The sequence below is a fragment of the Portunus trituberculatus genome, chromosome 19 (genome assembly GCF_017591435.1).
Source record: "Portunus trituberculatus isolate SZX2019 chromosome 19, ASM1759143v1, whole genome shotgun sequence".
Classification (NCBI taxonomy): Eukaryota; Metazoa; Arthropoda; class Malacostraca; order Decapoda; family Portunidae; genus Portunus; species Portunus trituberculatus.
In genome coordinates this window covers 18,628,755-18,651,762 of record NC_059273.1, presented here as the reverse complement: position 1 = coordinate 18,651,762, position 23,008 = coordinate 18,628,755, and the positions used below count along the sequence as shown (strand labels likewise).

General features: G+C 35.9%; 1 protein-coding gene across 7 annotated transcripts in view; it reads right to left on the bottom strand.

Moving 5' to 3' along the window:
• The window catches only part of LOC123506148 (activin receptor type-2A-like), a 45,765-nt gene that overhangs the window by 14,260 nt on the left and 8,497 nt on the right, over positions 1-23,008 (bottom strand). For 4 of the 7 annotated variants that reach the window (XM_045258059.1, XM_045258055.1, XM_045258057.1 and 1 more), the window contains exons 2-12: positions 18,504-18,911; positions 17,301-17,475; positions 15,235-15,425; positions 14,264-14,447; positions 8,149-8,261; positions 7,105-7,278; positions 6,506-6,673; positions 6,040-6,279; positions 5,639-5,768; positions 5,360-5,499; positions 4,930-5,086 (exon numbers count right to left, since the gene is read on the bottom strand). In XM_045258059.1, coding sequence (XP_045113994.1) covers positions 4,931-5,086; positions 5,360-5,499; positions 5,639-5,768; positions 6,040-6,279; positions 6,506-6,673; positions 7,105-7,278; positions 8,149-8,261; positions 14,264-14,447; positions 15,235-15,425; positions 17,301-17,457 — 1,653 coding nt within the window. In that variant the 5' untranslated portion in view covers positions 17,458-17,475; positions 18,504-18,911 and the 3' untranslated portion in view covers position 4,930. Of the gene's footprint in view, positions 1-4,929; positions 5,087-5,359; positions 5,500-5,638; positions 5,769-6,039; positions 6,280-6,505; positions 6,674-7,104; positions 7,279-8,148; positions 8,262-14,263; positions 14,448-15,234; positions 15,426-16,873; positions 17,101-17,300; positions 17,476-18,503; positions 18,912-23,008 lie in introns of all 7 variants that reach the window. The other 3 variants (XM_045258060.1, XM_045258061.1, XM_045258062.1) reach the window with 2 other exon arrangements.

The following is a 23,008-nucleotide window of genomic DNA, read 5'->3' as shown; positions in this document are numbered from 1 at the left end:
ATGAAAAACTGCCCTAACCCTGTCGAATTGCGAGGATCCCCTGTACTTGATATTCAAGGGGATATGATTAAATAACGTAATTTATTCAATTTAATGTAGGTTAACCTGACTCGATAATGTCACGCACACCCACGTTGTTTTTGGTGGGAACTGCACTGAGACTCTCTCTTCCTTCTCACAGTCTGGAGCTAACCTGCACTGTGAAATACAGTTGTCAGGGAGGGAAAAGATTGAAACAGCAGAGTTAGAGGAATCAAAAGCATGGCCTGCATCAGAAACTCCAGAGACAGAGAAAATTCTAACAATAAAGATTTAAGGAAACAATCGCTTCAGTAAGGGAAGGACTGGACTTATTGGAAGCCAAGGATCTTGATGTAAACAGTAGTGCAACAGTTACATGAAAAGTGATGACAGAACTTAACTGCTATAAAATAATTTTAGATCAGATGATGATCAAACCACACTAGATCAATTCTTCCAAAAGAAAATCATAGAAGAGAAGCCAGAGGAAGAGGGAGAGGTGAGTACGGTAGAAGATATGAGCAAGAGAGGACGGGGTGAAAATTCAGCAGAGGACAATCAGTGATGCATCGACAAAGTGATGGTGAGTGCGAGGACATGTTTTTGTTGTGTTAGTGACTTATAAATTTAATGTACTTTAAAACAAGATGAGAAAGCGTGTTTTTATTGTTTCCATAATCTAATAATGTATTAATAGTTATATCTAAGGTTTAAGTAACAAAATCCCCAAAATAGGCACTTTCACAGTGGCCAGGAACGTAACCCCCCCTTTATTACCTTTTTGTTTTCTATGGGAAAATTATGTTTGAATAACACGACATCTCTAGGAATGTAATCTTCGCATTAATTGAGAGTTGACTGTACTGGTAACCCCCACTATACAATGGCAAGGTCTCTGCAGAAACGTGTCAGATGCAGTGTTACTGATTAACAACCAGGACCTCCACAAAGGTTTTGGTATAGCAACATAAACTCATTGTGACAAAGGGGTAGCTGACAAACAAAATAAACATTACACACATGACACAGGGATACAAGAACCAACAAGAGAGTATCGTAAGTCTTAGGTGTGCTAGTTAGATGCCTCTGAAAGGTTTGATGAGGAACAATCTTGACTGCCTTAGAAAGGTTTGATAAGGACAATAAAAGTACGTGTGCTATGAGAGATAACAAGGGAATCCAGCGCGCTATGAAAAATAACCGAGGGAATTCAGAGAACAAAGAAATATGGTAAATCAGAGGCATGTGACCCAGAGGTGAATTGAAATGTAATGATGACCATAGCACACAACGCACTTAAGGAAAGGAATATTAACTAATATAGGAAACAATGGTCTTTAAGGATTCACTTAGCCATGGCAAACAGTTGCAAGTTAAAGTCATGTGGAACAACTGAATATTAGGCAGAGTGGGAGGTGAGGATGGCAGATAGCTCCTACCTCAAGCACTTGGTACTAGGCATTCTGGTGTGAGCTTCTCACCATGAAGCATTGGGTTGTCCTCTGCTTTGTCTTATACGTAAGTAATACTTAGAGAATTGTCCTGGGTGCTTTGTGGTCTTGTGATGTATGCTGTATTACTTTATGTTTGTGATCCTTCACATGTAGCGATCACTGTATCAGTGGTGTAGTGATGTTATGATGTTACTTGGTATAGATGGATAACGTGCTGCCATGCTAAATGTCATGAGAAGCTTAAGATGAATCTGTAGTTGGAGTTGAGTAGAGTACAGTGAAGGTTATTTGAAGATATGGTTGTATTTTTTTACATTTTTTTTTTTTTTTTTGTGTTTAGTTATTGTGCTTGCTCATGTATTATTCAATAAATATAGTTGGTTTTGAGCTGCATTTGTGAATAGCCAACGGAAGAATCTACTTGCCTTAGTCACTTAGTTGTCCTTGACCTTGCAGGACTCAAGTACAGTGATGGAATATTTAGGTAAGCAGCTCTATGTGATAGCCTGCCGAAGGCTGGTTATGACATTACATATTAACCACTATATAAGAGGACCCCAGAACCATAGGGACTCAAGTACCATTCTTTAAAAACTGAGAAAAACCCATCTAAAGTTTGTGAACAATAAAACTTCTAAGAATGATATCACCCTGCTCTTCCAAATTTTTCTGACTAAGAATGAAAAAAATGCATAATGCGTTTGCACACTAGCACGTAAAATGTAACACCTCACCACAAATTTTCGTACATTTCATTGCTTTTATGATTTAAGCCTTGTTCAAATTTTTTACTGAAGTAAATAATCAAATTTTTTCAAACCTTCCTGATATGACAGTATCAAAATGAACATATTACAACAATAATAATGAATGGCCCAGGATGACACATTCCTATATATATATATATATATATATATATATATATAAATAACTGGACAAGAGATGGCTATGTACTGTGCGCCGTATGATCTCACTGGCTGGTTGACTACCACTAACCTAGAGGCTGTCTGGCCTTAAGGTTGTGTTGTAAATTTCACTCTTGTGTGGAACACAAGAATGTGATCTACTGCTTTGGTTAGCTTATGGATAAAATCCCTTATATAATGAAGTATCATTCACGTTCTGCCGGAGTAAATTATGCCAATAACTTTTAGAATAATGAGTATTTATGCAAATTTTATGCACTACTTTCATTTCTCTACTCTATTGAGAAATTGTCTTTGTGCACTTTGTTCTCTGTATTTTATTTTCATTATTTTTCGCATTTATTTTGTATGTATAACAAGCATTTTATTACTTTCAGCAGTAACTGTATTTAAATATTTCACTGGTTTTATGGGTCTTTAGGTACACATATACAGTGGTACCTCAACACAACAGACTGAGCAGATACTGGCAAAAATTTTTTGGACTGTAATGGCAATACCGGCCCCCCCCCCCCCAGAAATCCATGGATCTACATGGCTACATGACTGAATACATACATACATACATACATACATATATATATATATATATATATATATATATATATATATATATATATATATATATATATATATATATATATATAAAGTGAATAGAGAAGATAGATGAGAAGAAATGATGCTGATGTTCAGCTGCCGCGGTAAGTAATGCAGCGGTGGAAAGTAAGTGATATCAACGACAAAGCTGCTTCTCCAACCCTACATTCCTCGTTCATGTAGATTGCTGCCTTAGATTGGTTGTGAAGGTGGCCATATGACGAGCCTATTGCTATATAAAGATCTTGGAATGTATTCCTGTTTTTCCTATTCAATCATAAGTTCGCTACATGATTGTTCGCTATACAATTGTACTTACAGGAACACAACAAAACTACATATCAGGGATTACCTGTACAAACATCCTGCCTGGTTCTAGCTGCCATACCTGGTTCCCAGCATACAACACTTTATAACACAACCTCCTTTCCTGAAAAGTTCTGGTGTCATTTTATCTAATTCTTGAAACTTCCCCTGTCTATATCACTCCTAAATAAACTTCATCACCACCTAACTTGCAAAATGTATGGAGATTATGGAGATTTTTGAGACATTTTTAATTTGAAAATAAGCATCTTACAAAATTTTAAACACAACATTTTCTGATTTGACTCATTTCTGTGATTTTCAATGACTGTTTCTCATCACTTATCTTTGACAATCATATTCAGAAAATTAGTACAAGTGAAGAATCAAAGTACAAAAAATCTTGTTTCTCCCATAACAGCTTTGCTGAAAACTACTATATGATATATGTTGCTGGCGTTGAATGTAATTTATATCACAGTATGGCAACCACTGACAAACCATGAAGAGCCAATTTTTCATTATGGTAATAATTCTAAAAAAAAACATTCTATGACAGTTAATGAAAATAATACCTTAACATATTTCTGGTCAGAAAAACAAGTTAGAGTAGCTTTAACCCTTAAACTCTGAATAACAGGTATACACACACCTTCCAATGTCACATGTTCGGGTAACTCAGACATCCATTTTCCACCACTGATCTGATTAAAGTTAATAGAACTTTACTATACAGTGACTTATGAGATCTCAATAGATAAAGGTACGCATGATGTCCAAAACCTCCTACTCTTCTTTGAGCCAATTAATTATTCAATTATGGTGCACTATAATAAATAAACCTATAACAAAATTTGCATTACCTAATGCCAAGACAGCAAGAGTGTTATTCCTAAGGTGAGGGTGAGAGCTACGTCACAATGCTGACAATAGCTGAATATTCTTATTTGATTATAGTCCTGACTATTGTGGAAATATTCCCATCTGATCACAATTTTACCATCACCCAAAAGTGCCTCCAATACTTTGCAATGCTTATATTGAGGACCAGAAAAGAGAACAATATAAAACGTCACTTTTATAGTGACACAAATAGTTTACAGTTATAGGTAAAATTGTTAATTCCACGCAGAGAACAATACACAAGACCTGCTTTTATAGAATCCTACACAATAATACACAAGCAACAATGAATAGAATCTCAAATAAAGAAAATGATACACAAGTACTGTATTTATGAAGTGCCAAACATCTGAGTTCAGTGTTACTAATAAGGCAATACTAATTCCTTGCACAGAATTATACACTTGCTGCTTGTTCACCAGTGCAAGCAATTGTGCTCAAATGTGAAGCTAAAATGCTGATTGCTGTATTTAAAAGTAGTCAGTATCCTCAAACCCTATCCACTTATACTCTGTCCACAAACAGTAAAAATTTGTTGTATGGGGATCTATGGGAAAGCATTACCTAAACTTTTGAGGCCAGTGCTTATGAACCAATCCCCATACTGGAATTCTATACATACACCAAAGAACAGTAGTGACAGTGAAAAGAATGAGTGAATACCATGCTCAGAATTTAGAGGTTGATTTATGAAAACGAGTAGACATGGTGGTCACACTTGCCTTATATACTCGACTCCTTCTGTGGATTTGAGGTAGGGGAAAACTGGGGATTCCTGGAGAAGCTGGTGAGCCTCTCCACCACACATGAGGCTGAGAGACGGGCCTCTGCATCATGGTCCCAGCACTCCTCCATGGTGTCTATCAGTCCCATCACGGCCTAACACAATAATGATGTTCAGCATAACACAGCATATAAGTAAAGATGATTCAATAAGTTTTCAAACTTTGGTAATTCAGATGGTAATAATATACAAGTCTATGATGGAGTCCTCTTTATCTCATAATGAGTAATTTATCCAATCACTTTTACCATATACTACCTAATTCATTATATGTAGTTTCAACAAATACTGTAAATCTCTACTGATTTTTATTGGATATGCTACATACTTTCATGTAACTGCCTGACAGGAACAGAAAAAACACTCACAGCATTCTTCCGCCAGGAGTCCTGAATGACAGGTCTTGCCTTCTGAGTGACCACACAGTCTTGCATGTCATCCAGTGTTGGGTGCTGACCAACCTCTTCTTCAAATGGCAAATGGTACTCAGGTATGGGTCCATCCATGCCTGCACCAAAGAGAAAAGATCACAATAATCATTGATAACACCTACTTATAAATACTTTTTTGTTAATGCAATGTCATCTTCATTCATTGAGGACAAACTGACTGCAATATCATCAAAGGGATGCAGATTCATTGCTTACTTGAACATCTGGACAACACTTCCCACAGCACAAGGCCACAGGCATACATGTCAATGCGCAAGAAGGCATCACGCTGGAAGTTGATGGCACCTTCCAAGACCTCAGGGGCCATGTACCTCCTTGTGCCCACCTGGGAAAGAAGAGCAACAAATACTCAGTGCCAATCTATTCTATCTATCTGATGCCTCACTATCAAATGCACTAACATACATAACTGCAACATTTTAAGAAACCTTTAACATACATAACTGCAACATTTTAAGAAACCTTTAAGAAAACCAAGAACAAGACACTAATAAACAATATAGTACCCCTTCAGGTCATTCCTTGTTGGATACACTTGCTAGATACACTATCATTTCAGTGAGAGAATACTAGGAAATGTATGGAGGCATTTTTACCTGCCCATGAGTGTCTCCAGTGGGCTGTCCAGGGTGGAAGACCAGGGCAAGGCCAAAGTCAGCAATGCAGGCAGTCAGGTCATTCTTCAAGAGGACATTCTTACTTTTGAAGTCTCGGTGTGCAATAGCGGGTTTGAGGGCCTCACACCTGCTGGCTGGCTGCTCCTCATGTATGTGCATCAACCCACGGGCCATGGACTCTCCTATCTTGCACAGCTCAGCCCAGGTCACAAGATTGGCCTGGAGATGGAAAAAGCAAATCATAGAAGTCCTACATGCCATATCCTACACTACAAAACAAGAAAGCATTACCCGAAACTTTAAAATCTCAGATTATATCAATATCCAATAAACAAGTAGGTGATAAATTTCCATTTAAGTTCAGGGACCATTGCAACACCTGCCAGCCTTATCCTGAAATACATATGTTCATTTTTCATCCTGATAGCAAGAGAACATGATCTACCTTGAGATAGTCACACAGAGAACCCCTTTCATGGTAAGCAGTGATAAGCCAAAACTCTGCCTGAAGGTTTTCACCACGCTTCTCAGCTCCAATAAACTGTAGAATATTTTCATGGGAGAGTTGGGGAAGGGAGTAGACATCAACCTCCACAATCCAGGACTGCCTGTCCTGTAAAGGGATAGGAATACTGTTGAAATGTTACTGCTCTTACTGCATTTACCTGAAAGAAACAAAATCAAGATTCAAATTATTCTGCCATCAGGTGACAAAAACTGGTCAATGAAACTTGTTTTAAATATTTTTAAGACTTTTGAAAAACTAATAAATGATACTGCCCAATACATGATATATACTGACTGGATAATTGATTGGAGAAAAGTATATTTCTTCCATATCCACTGATCCTACTTTGTTCCTCATTTCCAAAGCTCTATTCTGTCTCTCTTTCCAGGCCAAAATGACATTTAAAATGGGCAAGAAACACAAGACAAATGCAAGGTGACCTAAAGTTTATATACACACATATATAAAAAAGGCAACTCAAACTTGTTCAAACCCTGAATATCAAAGATGGAGATGGACACAAACATCCCCCATACCTGGACTGGAAAGATCTTGACAGCAATAATGTCATTATGAAGGTTGGCCTTCCACACTGCACCAAAGCGTCCTCTGGCTTTGATTTCCAGTAGCTGTATGGGTCGCAGGCCCATTGGCGGAGAAGGAGGAACTAGGGCTGCAGACTCCACTCGTGGTATTGCCATGAAATTGGCCTGTAATTGAAAACAAAATAAACCAACCAACTCACTTATATAAAGGGCTGCAATTTTTCAGGGAGATACACTAGACAAAAAACCACAAATTGTTTCATTAACCCTTAACAGACGGTGATTGCTCATGCAAGTGTACTGCCGTATTCTGAAGTGTGGTGATTGCTCATGAATATTGATCTATAGTTCTATACATTAGGCCTGTGGGTAAATGTGAGTGGTGAATGCTGGGTAGCCTGATCAGAGGTGTTCTGTTCTCTTTAACATTTCACCCTATCAGACAATGGAGAAAAGTTTTCTTTTTCCTTTGCTGCCTCCTCAAATTCATCATACATCATGTCATTATGATGAATGTGCTTGGATGGTTTCATGAATAGTATTAAGCATATCTTTCTATGTAGTAATGTTTGGAGAGAGAGAGAGAGAGAGAGAGAGAGAGAGAGAGAGAGAGAGAGAGAGAGAGAGAGAGAGAGAGAGAGAGAGAGAGAGAGAAATTATCATGCGTGAATTTCCTTGTGTGGGTCTGGTGATGTCACTGAAGCTGGAGTCTCACATAATTGATATGTAATAGCTTTACTCTCTGATCACATTGTGCTACGAAATACATCATTGCAATCTGTATAAAAATAATGTGTTGACTGTGCAACTGAAATAACTTTTGAGCATCTTAGAAGTGTATGAATGTTACCCATGCATGAAGATAGATAATTCATCAAGCAACCCATCTGTTAAGGGTTAAAAGAATAAAATAGTCATATATTGTTGCCTAACACTCTGATATCACTTCATGAAAATGTGCTCAGTATTGTGTCACTGCAAGATAAAATATAGTAGGAGGAAGATTATGGTTATGATATGGCGTGCATTACTCACCATTTTCCGTCTGCGGTAGAGGTAGAAGAGTACTGTTACTATGACCACAACTAGTATGAGAGTGCCAAGGGTCCAAGCCACTGGCTGCACCATGTCCTGCTCCTGGGGTGGGACTGCCAGTACAAGAAACAATATTCATCAAGAGTTGTAACAAAATATGAATAACTACAGACTGTCCTCACTTTACAACTGAATGTTACAAATCAAAGACAGCGCAGAAATAGGATGACTTTAAATTGTTAAATATTTTAAATACATTTGACCCACATCTATCCAGACTTCATTTATCTGGATTTCGGTTTATCCAAAGTGTCCAAATAATTATTTAATAATTTGAGTCCAGATGACCAACAAATAAATTCAAATAACATGTGACTCAAGCACTTCCAGAAACACTCTATAGATGGAAGTAAGTGGTTGTAAACGAATCTGTGCGATGCTCATGAACAAAGTGTTTTGTCCAATATCAGTGAACAAGTTTGTACATTTTTCAATAATTTAGAACTTTTTTATTATGTCTCTCAAGGATGTTAGGCATAAGCCAGTGGCCCTGTGACTTCAAGAGCTGGAATTAATAAGATTATTAGAGAAAGGAGTTAGAGTTACAAATGTCTGTGGGGAGTATGGTGTGGCCAAGGAAACTGTTGGAAGATGAGAAAGTCAAAAGATAAGCTAGCAGAATATTTTCTCAAATATAGTAAGTCCTCGTTATACGGTACATATGTGTTCCTGAAAACCTTACCTCAAATTGAAATTACCGTATACCAAACCCATTATAACATGTAATAATAGGGGATATGTTCCAGCACATCGAAAGTCATCCCTACAGACATGAAAATACATGAAAATAGTCATATAAAAAAATGTAAAGTACTGTGCAAAAGAAATAAACAGAAAATTTACCTTTCACTCGCCATGTATTCTATCAGATGATATCCCTCCCAAGGCTAAGGGACAATAGGGATTTCAGCCCTTACTCATAATATCCACAAAAAACACGCCATAAGGATTTCACTTGTGTTCAGTGGGAAGTGCGGGAAGAGACCGATTGTTGTGGTGGCGCTACAGTACGGTGTAATCAAAACATAAACGAATACTGTATCTGTGAATTTTTCTTACCATAAATAGAATTGAGGGTAGCAATTACCAAAAACCGTAACTGTGAATTTGCCGGATAACGAAGTATCGTATAAGGAGGACTTACTGTACTGTGTGGATACATCAAGTAAAAGTGGTAAATGTGCACCAAGGAAAAATGTAACGACTGGAAAAGATGCTGCAGTTATGAAGCAGTATGTGTAGCAGTTATGGGTGGGGATCATGTCCATGACATTGAAATCCTTGCACCAGCTAGGAAGCTGGCACAGAAATTGATATAGAGAATTTTAGGGGGAGTAATAGGTGGCTGTGGCAATTCCACAATCGACACACAGACTTTTTAATGGTACTGTGCAGGGTGAAGCTGGTGATGTAGACACAGCTGGCATTGCATGATACGGCCACATGTCGTGGTAGTATACTCATTGTACTTCACATCTTTTATATATATATATATATATATATATATATATATATATATATATATATATATATATATATATATATATATATATATATATATATATATATATATATATATATATATATATATATATACAATAAGGTCGAGTTACGTCAGAGTTACGTTCCTGAAACATGACGTAAGTCGATTTTGTACGTAACTCGAGTTTTTGTACTTTCAAAGCATATTATCGAGTTTTCAACCAATAATTTTTATAGTTATTCAGGTAAGTAAAGGTTATATTGTTATATTGGTATATTATTTACAACTATGTAGGAATATATTGATTAGGGCCGCGAACACGAAGGACTGCAGGTTGCCGAGAGGGGCGGCCTGAGGCCGCCAGGAGGGTGGGCAGGTCGAATGTTGTGGCCCAGGGCGGACAGCTGGGAGCTTTGTGGAGTGCGGTAGGAGTAGAAGCATTATATAAGTAAAAGGTTATACTGTTATATTATTTACAAGTATGTAGGAATATGAAACACAAGCTTGTTTTTGTTGTTGATTAGGGCCATGACGAAGGACTGCATGTTGCCAGAGGGATGGACGCCTGAGGCCGCCAGGAGGGTGGGCAGGTCGAATGTTGTGACGCCCAGGGCAGACAGCTGAGAGCGTAGTGCAGTGCGGTGGGAGTAGAAGCGTGGGCAGCGGGGCAGGAAATGCAATAGGAAAGGGCAATAGGGATCAGCAGACAAGCGCAGACGGTGCAAGTGAGCTGCAGTGTCGTGTGGCCCAGGCGAAGGCTCGGAGTTGTTATTGTTGTGATAGGTGCGTGAGCCCTCAAGGTCGTCAACCTCCCCGTTGTCATGGTAACGGGCTTCCCATTTTCTTCTTCACTCTCTTACACACAGCTGCTGCCTCCCTTCTCATGTCTTTTAATTATGTCCACTTTTTCTTGTAGCGTAATGGTTTTCCTTTTCTTAGCATCACTGCTATCACTCAGGAGTTTTTTTTTGGTGCCATTGAGCAAGATACTAAGATAGATGTAGGAACACTCTTGCCAGGGGCGACGGTGTGGTGGAACTGAGGTACGTAGAGTGTTATTGTATTCAAGCATGAGGTGGGCGGTGTGGTGGATAACCACTAGTGATGCCTGGGCCAACAATAACAATAAACCCGCGCTTACGATTTATAAATTTTCAATTTTCAAAATCTTAAATTGCCTTATAGTGGACTGACGTAAGTGCGAGTTTGACGTAACTCGAGACCGGCGTAACCGGGACCTTACTATATATATATATATATATATATATATATATATATATATATATATATATATATATATATATATATATATATATATATATTTCTTGCATGGGATTAATAGGGCCAATATTCTTTGAAAGTACTGTGAATCAAGATAATTATTTGCATATGCTACAAATGGAATTTTGGCCAAGAATAAATTTTGTTAATATATTATATTAATCTATTAGCCTGTAGCAATACATTCATGTTAAAAAAATAAAGGATAATCATAAAGGATTTAATTTAGTTCCACTTAAACAAAGGGCGTTACTTATATATATACATATATATATATATATATATATATATATATATATATATATATATATATATATATATATATATATATATATATATATATATATATATATATATATATATATATATATATATATATATATATATATATATATATATATATATATATATATATATATATATATATATATATATATATATATATATATATATATATATATATATATATATATATATATATATATATATATATATATATATATATATATATATATATATATATATATATATATATATATATATATATATATATATATATATATATATATATATATATATATATATATATATATATATATATATATATATATATATATATATATATATATATATATATATATATATATATATATATATATATATATATATATATATATATATATATATATATATATATATATATATATATATATATATATATATATATATATATATATATATATATATATATATATATATATATATATATATATATATATATATATATATATATATATATATATATATATATATAGTAAAATAATTTAGGCTTTTTATAATTATTTCGTTCATGTCATGCATACATTAAAGGTCTATTTTTAATGGGTTTTATGGACAAAAGTATGATTTTATTTTGGTCTGGAACGGATTAATGGTATTTCAATACATTCTTATGGGAAAAATTAATTCATGGGACGAACAAATCGGGTGACGAACAGGATTTAGGAACGAATTATGGTCGTGAGCTGAGGTTTTACTGTAAAAGGAAATGTTCGTTGTAGTAAAATTTCGTTGTGTGAATGTTCGTTAATCGGGGGTTGCCTGTACAGGCAAACCTCACATAATGAATGTTTACACAACAAATTTTTGCCACAGTGAATGTTTTGTTTTATTACCCTTAAATCACATAACGAACACCAAACCCCACTATAAGAACATTTTTATTGGGGAAATTTTTTACCGTATTTGAAAATGCCACCAAATCACCACCACCACCATCCACTGCCGCGTCCAAATTCAATGCGTTCAGGTTTTTTTTTTTTTTTTTTTTTATTAAAATATAAATTTTTTGTTCATCCTAGGACCCCGTACAACAAAATTTCACATAACGAAGATTTTTTTTTTAACCTAACCCATTCATTATGCGCGGTTTGCCTGTACAAGTAAGTTAAGCTGCGTGGTTTAGACTTTTAAGTGACACAGACATGTTGTTTTCATGTTTACTGTTGACTGGATTAATACACTTCCAATCAAGGGTGTACTCTTTGGGAAGTGTGGAGATGACCAAATAAACCTCAATGCCAGTTCACAGGAAAATCAGCTTATATACATTTGTTCATGAATAGGGTTTGATTTTGCCTGTGTTACTACTTAGAAGGAATTATGTAGAAAAATGAATTATCAACTTATTGCATATCTGTGTTTATAGAATGACATTGCAGGTATGTTTTATATTACCCCTGTGAGCGTGAAGGGGACACATACTGTGCTGCCAGCTGGTGACAACCAGGTGGCAGCTCCCCATGCAAATTGACAGTAGGATCTCCAAGCTGTCATTTTTTGTCAATTTTTGCCAAGTTTTATACCATAAAATAAAGAAATAATACATTATAAAAGAAATATATAGTATATATATATATATATATATATATATATATATATATATATATATATATATATATATATATATATATATATATATATATATATATATATATATATATATATATATATATATATATATATATATATATATATATATATATATATATATATATATATATATATATATATATATATATATATATATATATATATATATATATATATATATATATATATATATATATATATATATATATATATATATATATATATATATATATATATATATATAGCCCAAGCCCGCTTAACCAAGGTTCACACAACGAAATTTAGCTACAATGAAGGTTTCATTTTACTACCATTTGCTCGATTAATGAACACCAAACTCGCTTTAACGAAGTTTTATCAAGGTAATTTTTTCCAAGTTTGAAAGCACCGCCGTATCACGCAAGCCAACAGGCTTTTGAATACACCAGCGCCTCTTGTGGACAACATGCGCACCACTCACTCCCCCAATTCAAAACAATAACAGCATCAGCAGCAGCTCGTCTTCCCTCGCTCTATATGCCACAAAAAGACCCTGCAATGTCGCCTAGCGTTGCTAAGAAAACCAGGAAGTCTCTTACTCTCGAAGTGAAGCTGGATATTATTCACAGACACAAGAGAGGCGAGAAAACTAATAGCATTGCTCGCCACCATCTTGACTCCATCTACTGTCTCTACTATTTTCAAGTCAGAAGACTCTACTAAGAAGGCTGGTGAGACCGTATCTTCCTTGCAAGCTAAAAGAACCACCTGAACTCGTGTCTCTACAATGGATAAAATGGAAAGCCTTGTGGAAATGTGGTACATAAGTTTTGTATGTGATACAATGATGTGCCCTTTGTTTACATTCCACAGGTTGCCAGTTAGTGTCTTTCCCATTTCACTCTCCCTCCCTTCATAAATTTAAGATCATCAACATTATAAAGTTACCTACATGCATACGTTAGTGTACATCATAATGACTTAAATTAAACTAAATGTTTAACTTCATAATTTTTACTCTCATTAAACTTTTCACTGTACTATGATGCACTCTCGCTTTGTTTACTCTCAATGGAAGTTCAAGTGAGGGGTTAAACTTGTTATAAACGGTTCCCTTAACGAAGTTTTGCTTAACAAAGGTTTTTTTTAGGAACGTAACCCCTTCGTTAAGCTGGGGTTGCCTGTGTGTGTGTGTGTGTGTGTGTGTGTGTGTGTGTGTGTGTGTGTGTGTGTGTGTGTGTGTGTGTATATATATATATATATATATATATATATATATATATATATATATATATATATATATATATATATATATATATATATATATATATATACACACATAAATTATTGTTCAAAACTAAACTCTATAGAAACACTGACCTGGTGTGGTGCTAGGGACCTCTGCTTTTGGTTGCCAAGAGAAATTCTGGTTACAGTTGTTGTGGACACAGCAACAAAACAGGTGATGTTTCTTCTTTGTTAAGCTGTTGACTGGCTGACTGCTGATGCACTCATCCTTACAATCCTTGTAGTCCCACAAACATCCCTTGAAGATCACTTCTGCCTATTGGAAAATGTTACACCTATTAGTAAATTGATGTTACAAAATATTCCACTTAATGACAGACTACACACTTTCAGGCTGGTTCACACTGTCTATTTTGTACAGCAATTTGAAGTAATGTGTCACCAGTGATGTATGTGCACTGCTTCAATGGTAGAATTATATATCCATCAAAAGACAGGCACATTGTTATCACTCCTTATGAAAGAGAATAGGTAGAAAAAAAAAAATATTACTGAAATATAGTTTCAAAGAACTGGATTAAATTCACATAGCATTTTATCATCCTGTATCATACAGTATTACTAAAACAATATATCACAGATCTGACCACAATACAATGTCTGCTGGAGGCAGATTGCTGATAGCCCTGATCCCTCCACAGCTACTCAAAGAAGGCAATAATTTCAGGGTGAAGATCTCTTTACCTTCCACCAAATGGTGCCACCCCCCACTAGTGCAATAATTCACGGTAAATCATTTTAATGACACTACATGTTACTCAAAACTTCAATTCTTACAGGATGGAGAGAGAGCGGAGAGAAAAAAAAAAAAAAAAAAAAAAAAAGTTCTTGGAAGAAGTATAATTTTGATAATTTAAAACTTCCTTATTTAGTTATCTACTGGCACAATGGTGGCAACAACATCCCCATCTTACAGATGCCCATGTATTCATTTTTTACATTAGATGGACATGTTTTGATATCACTGTTAATGTAATCTATACCAAGACAGGTGGATGAAAGAGATATTGTGAAATGGGACTGAGTCATAAATGGTAACTCACTGTGCCAGACAAGTTGCTCCACACCACGTAGCACTGGTTGATCTTTCCTGGATCATCCCACTCATCACAACTAATGGTTTTCTTCTTGCACAAGGATGAGAGAGGGTTGTCAACAGGACACTGAGTCCTATTATAGTGCTCACATTGTGTCACCTGAGGCTGGACATTCTCAGCAGGCTGTGCCATTCCCTCTGTACAAAGCAGACAATAATGAACACACTATCTATGACATCCATAATTCCAGTAAAATCTGACTAAGCCCACATTCATATATATATATATATATATATATATATATATATATATATATATATATATATATATATATATATATATATATTCTTCAATACCATATGGCTATAGTACCAGTATGTTTGTCTATGAACATTGCATTCTTTTACTTTCCTTCACTGCCATTTATACAGAACAGCTGTAAATAGGTACCTGGCTAATCACACATACTATAACACTCAACCCTCTGCCACTTTGGGCTTCAGTGTCATGCTGCGATGCTATGGTAGCTAGCTAAACACCACTGAATCACACTTATTCACAAAAATCCTTCAGAAGTTGAAAATCTTCATGACAACAATCAAACCATGTTTAACATGCTTCCAAAAGCACTGCCATTCTCAAAACACAGATGTTTCATGTAAAGACATTTTAAGCCATAAAATTGATCTTCAACTAAAGTAAGATATCTTCAGCTTGAATGCAAGAACATCACCACCAAATGTGATCAACAGTTTTCTGTGGGGAAACCCACCAAACTGCAAAATATGACAACCATGTGAGAATTACAGTGGGTATTGGCAGTTGGTAACAAGATAACAAGGGCAGTTTTCCTTTACTCTCCTTTGCATATGGAGTCGTATATTCCTAACTCTTTCTCTTGAACTAAACCTTCCAAACCTTGGTTAACACAGCCTGTTCTCATATTATACATGATAGATGGCCCACAAAAGGTACTTGAGCCTTCCATCACTTCAATCTCATGTGCTTTACATTTTTTACAAAATCAAGCAAAGTCTGTTATCCATCTAACCAAAAACTCCTTCAGTAACAGTAAGTAAAAATATTATGAGATTCAACTCTCCTTGAATCTTCTGGCACCTAGCCAAAAATATCTCTGAAAATTATTCTTCATCTTTCCCTCTTTTATTTAGTCTTGATGGCACCAGTGCCATTGTGTCTATTTCTAAAACTGAACTTCTCTCTCTCATACCTTTGCTAAAAACTCTACCTAAGATAATTCAGGGAATGTTCCTCCCTGTCCTCACTGACTACTTCTTACCACCAATTAAAATTCTTTGCAAAGATGTTTGCCATTACCTCACTGGCCTAAACCCTCAGAAGGCTTATTGACCTGATAAGGTCTCTCCTATTGTTCTCCACAACCATACTTTAATGCCAGCACCTTGCCTAGCCAAACTCTTTCATTTTTCAACTTTGTCTATCAACATCTATCTTTCCTTCTTGCTGGAAATTTGCTTCCATTCAACCTTTTCCTAAAAAAGGGTGACTGTTCTAATCCCACCAAACTATCATTCTATTGATTTAATTCCTTGCTTATCTGAAGTCTTTAAATCTATCATCAACAATTACATTCTTAAACATCTATCACTTCATAATCTTCTACCTGATTGCCAGTATGGTTTCCATCAAGGTTACTGGCTAATGGTGATCTGCCTTTCTTTTTAGTCTTGGTCATCATATTTGGTTAAACTTTTGCTGTTTCCTTAAGGAGTTATCACAATGTCCTATGATACGCAGAACAAGGAACATCTGCTCCAGATAGCCGAAAGTTTCTTGAGATTAGTCTAGCAAACTTGGGATGGCTTGATATCCATTCCTGTTCTCTGTATGCTATCCCAATAGAAAAATAAACATAAGATATGTAAAAAAAAAGCTATTAATTAAACTAAGAAGAAAGTGCATAAATTTTTCATATTGGAATATCAAATAATATTTTATCAATATATAAAAATGAAATTTATAAATATATATCATGTCAATAGTTTGTGCTCATAGCAACCATCCCCAACTCCAAAGTTGCTGTCGCACACCTCTCGGTTCTTCTCTAGGTTTTTTTTCCTCTTCATCAATAAGGCTTGGTCTTGGTTGGTGGGCTGTTTGTCTATCACAGTAAGACGGCAGGCAGATTGTGTGTGATAACGTTCCTGGTTTCACATCAAGAACCATGGCCCGCGTTCTGCACATCATAGGCCAGTGTGATACCTCCTTTAGACATACCAAGAGCTTTAGATAAGAGAAAGACGGCAGGCAGATTGTGTGTGATAACGTTCCTGGTTTCACATCAAGAACCATGGCCCACGTTCTGCACATCATAGGCCAGTGTGATACCTCCTTTAGACATACCAAGAGCTTTAGATAAGAGACTGATCTTGCTAAATGCATGCCTTCTCTCCATGTGCCTCACTGCACAAGATATTCTTCTTTCTTTCACTCTTACTCTGTTCACCTCTCTTGTACAAGAGTTAAGCAGCACTCTCAATCATTCATCCCTTTCTCTGGTAAACTCTGGAACTCCCTGCCTGCTTCTGTATTCCCACTTACCTATAATCTGAACTTATTCAAGAGAAGTTCTGAGACACTTATCACTTAATTTTGCTTAATTTTTTTGACACTTTATGGGCCAGCACCTAAGTGTACTCCTTTTTCCAATCACAATTTTTATTACCCTAGGCTGGTTTCCTACTTACATAAAAAAAATTATATGTATTTCAGGTGACAGATACAGCTTACTTCTTATTTATAAAGATTTAGGACTAAAAATGTTACACAAAATATCCTGTGAACAATACAGCATGAGTGTTAGTCAAAACAATGTTCAATTATCTACAAAAGATTGTGGGTAATTTTCTTCTGTGCCAGACCTTACTAATGATATGTGTCATGGCAAGCAATGTATCAAAACACAACCTTCAAACACACAAAAAAAAATTAAGTCACCTAGTTCTTCTATGATACAAAGTGCCTAATAATTATAATAGAAATTAATGCACACAAAAACTAATCTCATCATTCAAAAATGTATATTTCCCTTATACACTGCCAACATATATATAGCCCTGCAATAATGCAAGATTTTTTAATCAGATCATTGATTATTCTAAGGTACAGACCTTTTAGAGAGAGAGAAGAGAGAGAGAGAGAGAGAGAGAGAGAGAGAGAGAGAGAGAGAGAGAGAGAGAGAGAGAGAGAGTACCACAAATATGCAAGATAATAGCAATCTCAAACATCCTTACCAGGAATGAGGGCAGAGATGACAGGGAGAGCAGCCAGGGTCAGTAGGATCATCATGGTTGGTGGGGGATGCAGGAGTCTTCTACTAGCCATCACATAGCCGCCACGCGTCACCTCACGTCTCCTCCGCTTCACCTGCCCCTTGTTTGTCCTTATGTGATCCCTCTCAGCCAGGGTCCAGAGGGGCCTCGCATATGTGACAACTCAGCTCTCCCTAGTGCTACATCTGTCCTTATGGACAGACCCGTGTCATGTCCATATTCTGCACTGATGACAACTTTTTAGGAGTCTCATCAAGGTGTTTTCCTTCACTTTAACAAAAAAACTTCACGTTTCAAACCTTCCACAATATTCTTCATGAAAGAATAATTTTGAGCACTGTAACACGTCTTGTAGCTGCCACAACACGCCTGGAAAATTGTGAAAAAAAATGTTTTAAAGGTAAAGACAATTTAGTTCATGAAGCAGCTTTCCTAACTATATTTCTAAGAAAAGCAATACCTGTCAACTTTTTTTTCCTGGTAGCTGTCAATGGCTAAAACATCCTTTGCAGTGAATCTTGCACTTGCCTTCTTCCTCTCCTGCACATCCCTATTCCTGCCTTCTCCCCAGTCCCCATGCTTCTTCATACACATCACAACTTCTGCCCTATGATATCTAATGGTTAAGATCCCTTGAGTTGACACCCACTTTAACTTTTATAAAATGTAGGAGGGCTCATTGGTTAGTGAAATCAGAGAGTGTGTGTGTGTGTGTATTTACCTAGTTGTAGTTTTACAGGGCCTGGGCTTTATGCTCGTGTGGCCCCGTCTCCATATCTACACTTATTCAATCTTACTTTAAAAGTGTGCACACTCGTTGCAGACACTACTTCTTCATCTAAACTGTTCCACGTCTCAATACATCTCTGCGGGAAACTATATCTTTTAATCTCTCTCAGACATCTTCCCTTTCTCAGCTTTTTACTATGCGATCTTGTGCTTCGGATGTCATATTCTTCTCTCAAGATCAGTTTCTCATTATCCACTTGGTCCATTCCGTTGATCAGTGTGTGTGTGTGTGTGTGTGTGTGTGTGTGTATTTACCTAGTTGTAGTTTTACAGGGCCTGGGCTTTATGCTCGTGTGGTCCCGTCTCCATATCTACACTTATCCAATTTTTCTTTAAAACTATGCACACACTTTGCTGACACCACTTCCTCACTCAACCTGTTCCAAGTCTCAACACATCTTTGCGGGAAACTAAATTTTTTAACATCTCTCAGACATCGTCCCTTCCTTAGTTTCTTACTATGCGATCTTATGCTTCTAAAGTCATATTCTTCTCTCAGGATCAGTTTCTCATTATCCACTTCATCCATTCCATTAATCAATTTATAAACTTGTATCAGATCCCTCTCTCTTCTCTGCTCCAAGGTTGGTAGATCCATTGCCTTTAGTCTCTCCTCATATGCCATCCCTTTAAATTCTGGAACCATTCTTGTAGCCATTTTTTGTAGTCTCTCTAATTTTCTTATGTGTTTCTTTTTATGGGGAGTCCACACAACTCCTGCATATTCCAATCTAGGTCTTATTTTAGTACTTATTAATTTCTTCATCATTTCCTTGTCCATATAGTGAAATGCTATTCCTTAGCAAATTATACGTCTCTCTGAAAATTCTATCAATATGGCTTACCGGTTGATTATTTTCTTCCATTGTCACTCCCAAGTCCTTTTCCTTTTTTACTCTTTCTAGTTCTACTCCATCTCCCATCTTATAGATTCCCACTAGTCGTCTTTCACTTTTTCCCATTTCCATGACATGGCTTTTGTCCACATTGAATTCCATCTCCCATTTTTTGCTCCATTTCCAGATCTTGTTTAAGTCTTCCTGTAGTATTTCACAATCCTCTTTTGTTTAATGACTCTGCACAGTTTCGCATCGTCCGCAAACAGATTTATGTAGCTGTTCACTCCTCTGGCATGTCATTTATATATACGAGAAAAAGTATTGGTGCCAATACTGACCCCTGTGGCACTCCGCTGTCTACTGTTCTCCACTTGGACTTCATATCTTTAACTATCGTCCTTATTTCTCTCCCCCTTAAGTAATTCTTCATCCATCTCAATGTGCTTCCTTTTAAGCCACCCTTCTCCTCTAACTTCCATAGTAATCTTTCATGTGGCACTTTATCAAAAGCCTTTTTTAGATCTAAATAAATACAGTCAACCCATCCTCTCTCTCTTGTACTTTATCAACTATTCTAGAGTAGAAACTCAATAAATTTGTCACACATGACCGACCTTTTCTAAAACCAAATTGGCTATTTGATAATATTTTGTTGTCTTCAAGAAACTCAATCCATTGCTTCTTTATTACTTTTTCACACATCTTGCATATTACACTAGTTAGTGATACCGGTCTGTAATTTAAAGGTTCTTCCTTCCTTCCGCTCTTATATATGGGAACCACCTCAGCTCTTTTCCACTCCACTGGCACTGTTCCATTTTCTATTGAGCATTTTATGATGTTGTATATTGGACTTGCTAGTTCTTCCCTACATTCTTTCAGTATTCTGCCTGAGACTTCATCCGGTCCCATTGCCTTTTCCTCATCCAATTCCGTCATCAACTTTTTATTTCAAGCTTGGTTACTTTAATCTCTTTCATATGGACAGTCTCTCTATTACCCTGTGGTCTTTCAAATTTGGATTCCTTAGTAAAGACCTCATGAAATTTACTATTTAACAGTTCTGCCATACTTTTGGGTCTTCCACCATTCCGTTTTCTCCTTTTAACCTTTCTATTGTTTCTTTTTGTCTTATTTTTCCATTTATGAATCTGTAGAACAATTTTGGTTGTTCCTTACATTTTTCGACAATGTCCTTTTCATAGTTCTTTTCTTCTTCCTTTCTCACCTTAGCATATTCATTTCTTGCTGTTTTGAAGTTTTCCTTATTTTCTGGATTTCTGTTTCTTCTCCACCTTTTCCATGCTCCATCTCGTTTCTCCTTTGCCCTAGCACATCTTGCATTAAACCAATCTTTCTTTCCTTCTTCTTTAGGTCTATATTTCGGAACATATTCCCTGACCCCAGTTTTGTATATTTCCAAAAATAAGTTATATTTCTCTTGAACCGTTAATGAGTTTTCCATCTCCTCCCAGTTTACGTTTTAAAATAGTTCTTGAGATTCTCAATATCAGCCTTTCTGTAATTTAATCGGTCTCCTTTGTATGATTCATCTCTATCTTCCTTTCCTTCTTCTATATCCATTTCTAATATTACATGGTCACTCTTTCCCAATGGGCACTTGTATCTTATATCATCGTTAATTGGTATATCCCTTGTAAAAACTAGGTCTAATCTTGCCGGCTCATCATTTCCTCTGAATCTTGTGTTTTCCTTTACTCTTTGGACCATCAAATTATCTATCATTAGGTTCAGGAATCTATCTCCCAGGCATCTTCCCCATACCACTTTCATAATTTTCCCAGTCTACCTCCTTACAGTTGAAATCTCCTACCAATATCACTTTTCTCCTTTCCTTAATGATTCTTGTAAGACTCCTTATTGTGTCATCTATATTCTTGGTTAGTCCATGAGTTTGTTTTTGGTGGCACATATGTTCCAATGATTGTTAACTCCTTTTTGTTAATATGCATCTTAACATACAGTATTTCTGATTTTCCTTCCCCAAACTCCACTTGATTTACCACTATCTCCTTCCTTAACATCATCATGACTCCTCCTCCTCCTTTACCACTCTGTCTCTCCTCCATATATTATACCTTTTATCTATGTCTATTTTATTGCCTCATTTAACTTTGTTTCCACCAGGCATACAATATCTGGTTCTTCTTTCTTTATGTAATCTCTTAATTCTAATTTACTAGATAAAATCCCATCTATGTTTGTATACATCATTTTAATCTCTTGTTCTTATCATTTTTAGTTAAACTTGCTCCATTCTTTTCTCTTCTTTCTCTTTTATATACCATTTCCTTATCCTGTCTCCTATAATTCTCCAAAAATGCCTTCTTCTCCTCCTCTGACCTTTCATTATTTTTTCTCTTGCTTCTGCCACCAGTTCATTGTGTCTCTTCCTTTCCTCCTCGTTTCTATATATATATATATATATATATATATATATATATATATATATATATATATATATATATATATATATATCTTCTGCAACCTTCTGTTTCTCTGAGTTTTGTTTTTCTATATAGTACTTTCTGCTGCTGCTTGTGATTTTAGTAATATCTTAATTGGTCTCACTGTTCCTTCTTGATATGGTCCCATTCTATGGATTTCTTCTACTTCCTCTTCTAAGTTCTGTCTATCCTCGTCATTCAGATGTTTTAGTAGGTCTTTTACTGATTTCATTTCGTCTTTTTCCTTCTTGGTCTATATTTAACATTTTTTCTTTCAGTCCAAAAATAATTACACTCTTCTTTTTTCCGCAATTTCTCTTACTAAATTTTCTTTTTCTTGAGGACTCCTATCATTTTGCTTGTCATATTT